Here is a 2238-nt window from a genome sequence, read left to right on the forward strand (position 1 = left end):
GGCAGATGTGTGAGTTGGTGAGAGAAACTGAAAACTTAGCGAAAGAGAGGGAGGCCTTGAAGAAGGAGAAGGAAGATTTTTATATACAGAGGGGACAGTTTTTGAGGGATGAGGACGAGGAGTTGAAGAAGAAAGTGGAGGTAGAAGATATGGAAGAAAAAGAATAGGGAAATGTGGAGTTGGAGGTGTAATCGTATGATATGGTCGAGCATAATCTAATGGATGAAGCACCCGTTTCTCCTCCTGCTTATATAATGAAGCCATCCTATTATATGGTTTCTCCATTCTTGTCCTTATTTTCGATCGATACAACCCCGAACGTTGTGAGGCGACCCGAGGAAGCTGTAACCTTTCCTACATCTCCGATGCCATTTCATCTACAGTTGGATCCATTCAGGATGCTATCGACGGATGAACTCAAAAGGCTAGAAAACTACTATGAAGCAAATAAGGAGACGGCGGCGGCTTCATGGTTCAAGTCCTTATGGGTAGATGACGCGTGGGTTGCGTGGTAAGCATTCTATGAGAGTGTCTATATATATTGACTTTCATATAGTTATATCTTTTAATCGATTATTGCTGAATCATATTATTTTCTCGAATAGGCTATCGACAAATATGTTGGCTTCCTAGTGGAAAGGCAGCCTGATTATGCAATTGCATATCCCCAAGATTGCAAGTTCTGTCCTACCTATTTTATAGTAAATGTTTACTTCAGATTATCGCTAATATGTTTTTTCTATTAATTCGTGTTTTTTCTACTTGTATTGATCTTTGATTACGTTTGTAATAGGCATGCCTTCAAATTAGTATGCCGACTCTAAAGGCATATCGGGACTTGAAGTCTCCTTCGGAACATGCAAAGTTGGTAGGCAAGATGAAAAATGTAATTGCAATTGCCAAGCAGTGGGTGGGGTAAATCACACTCCAAGGAGATTTGATATAGTGAACGGGTAATGCATTCGTCACGTAACATCAAGCCTGGTTATAATGTGTTCTTTGATCATGTTTTTTTTACTAATAGCCTACTTCTTAAATATAATAGGTTTATGTACCCGTCAACCATGATAACTCTCATTGGTTCATGATGGTCCTATATCCAAGACAATGGGAGATCATTATTATAGATACCTTAGTATTACATGCCCTCCTAAAGTATAAGCAGAAGATCAAATTGATGACAGAGGCACTCTCAATTCTCTTCCATGCCACTAGAGACGTCACCGCGCTTGAAGGGAAGACATGGACCGCCAAAGAAGAGAAATTTGTGCCAGAGCAAAGTAATGGTTTTGATTGTGGCATATTTGTAATGAAATTCATCGATATACTGTGCAATGGTCGCACCTTGGAGGGAACAAACCTGTAAAAATTCACTATACATTGTAGGAAGTCGATAGTGTATGATTGTTTATCTATAACCTGTAAATGATACTTGTCGTAGGCATGAGATGAAGAGGAAAATTTTGTGGAATGTTGTACTATATATAGTGTTGTATATACCCTGCATAATTTGTACTTCAGGAAAATTTATAATGAATTAAATTTCATAACGTGTAAATGTTTCTGTCACTCAACTTTCATACTTGCTTTCTAGTTTGCCTCGCCTAATTTCAAGTTTCCCTAGCTCACCTTATACTTTTCCTCACTCAATTCTTATGTTACCTTGCTCAATTTCTATGTTGCGTACTCAATTTGTAGGTTGCCTCGCTCAATTCCTAAGTTGCCTCGCTCAATTTATATGTTACCTCGCTGAATTTTTGGCTTCCCTCGCTCAATTCCTAGGTTGCCTCGCTCAATTCATAGGTTGCCTCGTTGAATTTCTACATTGCCTCGCTTAATTTGTAGGTTGCCTTGCTCAATTCCTACGTTGCCTCGCTCAATTCCCATGTTCCCTCGCTCAATTTCTAGGTTACCTCGCTTAATTTTTAGCTTCCCTCGCTCAATTCCTAGGTTACCTCGTTCAATTTATAGGTTGCCTCGCTGAATTTCTAGCTTCCCTCGCTGAATTTCTAGCTTGCCTCGCTTAATTTCTAGCTCCCCTCACTCAATTCCTTAGTTGCCTCGCTTAATTCCTAGGTTCTCTTGCTCAATTTTTAGCTTGCCTCGCTCAATTTCTAGGATGCCTCACTCAATTCCTAGGTTGCCTCGCTCAATTGCGAGGTTACCTCACTGAATTTCTAGGATGCCTCGCTGAATTTCTAGGTTCCCTCGCTCAAATCCTAGGTTGCCTCGCTGAAT

At 40.1% G+C, this 2238-nt stretch overlaps 1 protein-coding gene across 1 annotated transcript; it reads left to right on the top strand.

Moving 5' to 3' along the window:
• Positions 1-218: 218 nt before the first annotated feature.
• On the top strand, positions 219-1366 carry LOC131247093 (ubiquitin-like-specific protease ESD4). Its single transcript, XM_058247533.1, has 4 exons — positions 219-488; positions 606-701; positions 794-886; positions 1046-1366. The coding sequence occupies exons 1-4, from the start codon at positions 219-221 to the stop codon at positions 1364-1366; spliced, it is 780 nt and encodes a 259-aa protein (XP_058103516.1).
• Positions 1367-2238: the final 872 nt, after the last annotated feature.

This window comes from Magnolia sinica, chromosome 5 (genome assembly GCF_029962835.1).
Source record: "Magnolia sinica isolate HGM2019 chromosome 5, MsV1, whole genome shotgun sequence".
NCBI classification, from domain to species: domain Eukaryota; kingdom Viridiplantae; phylum Streptophyta; class Magnoliopsida; order Magnoliales; family Magnoliaceae; genus Magnolia; species Magnolia sinica.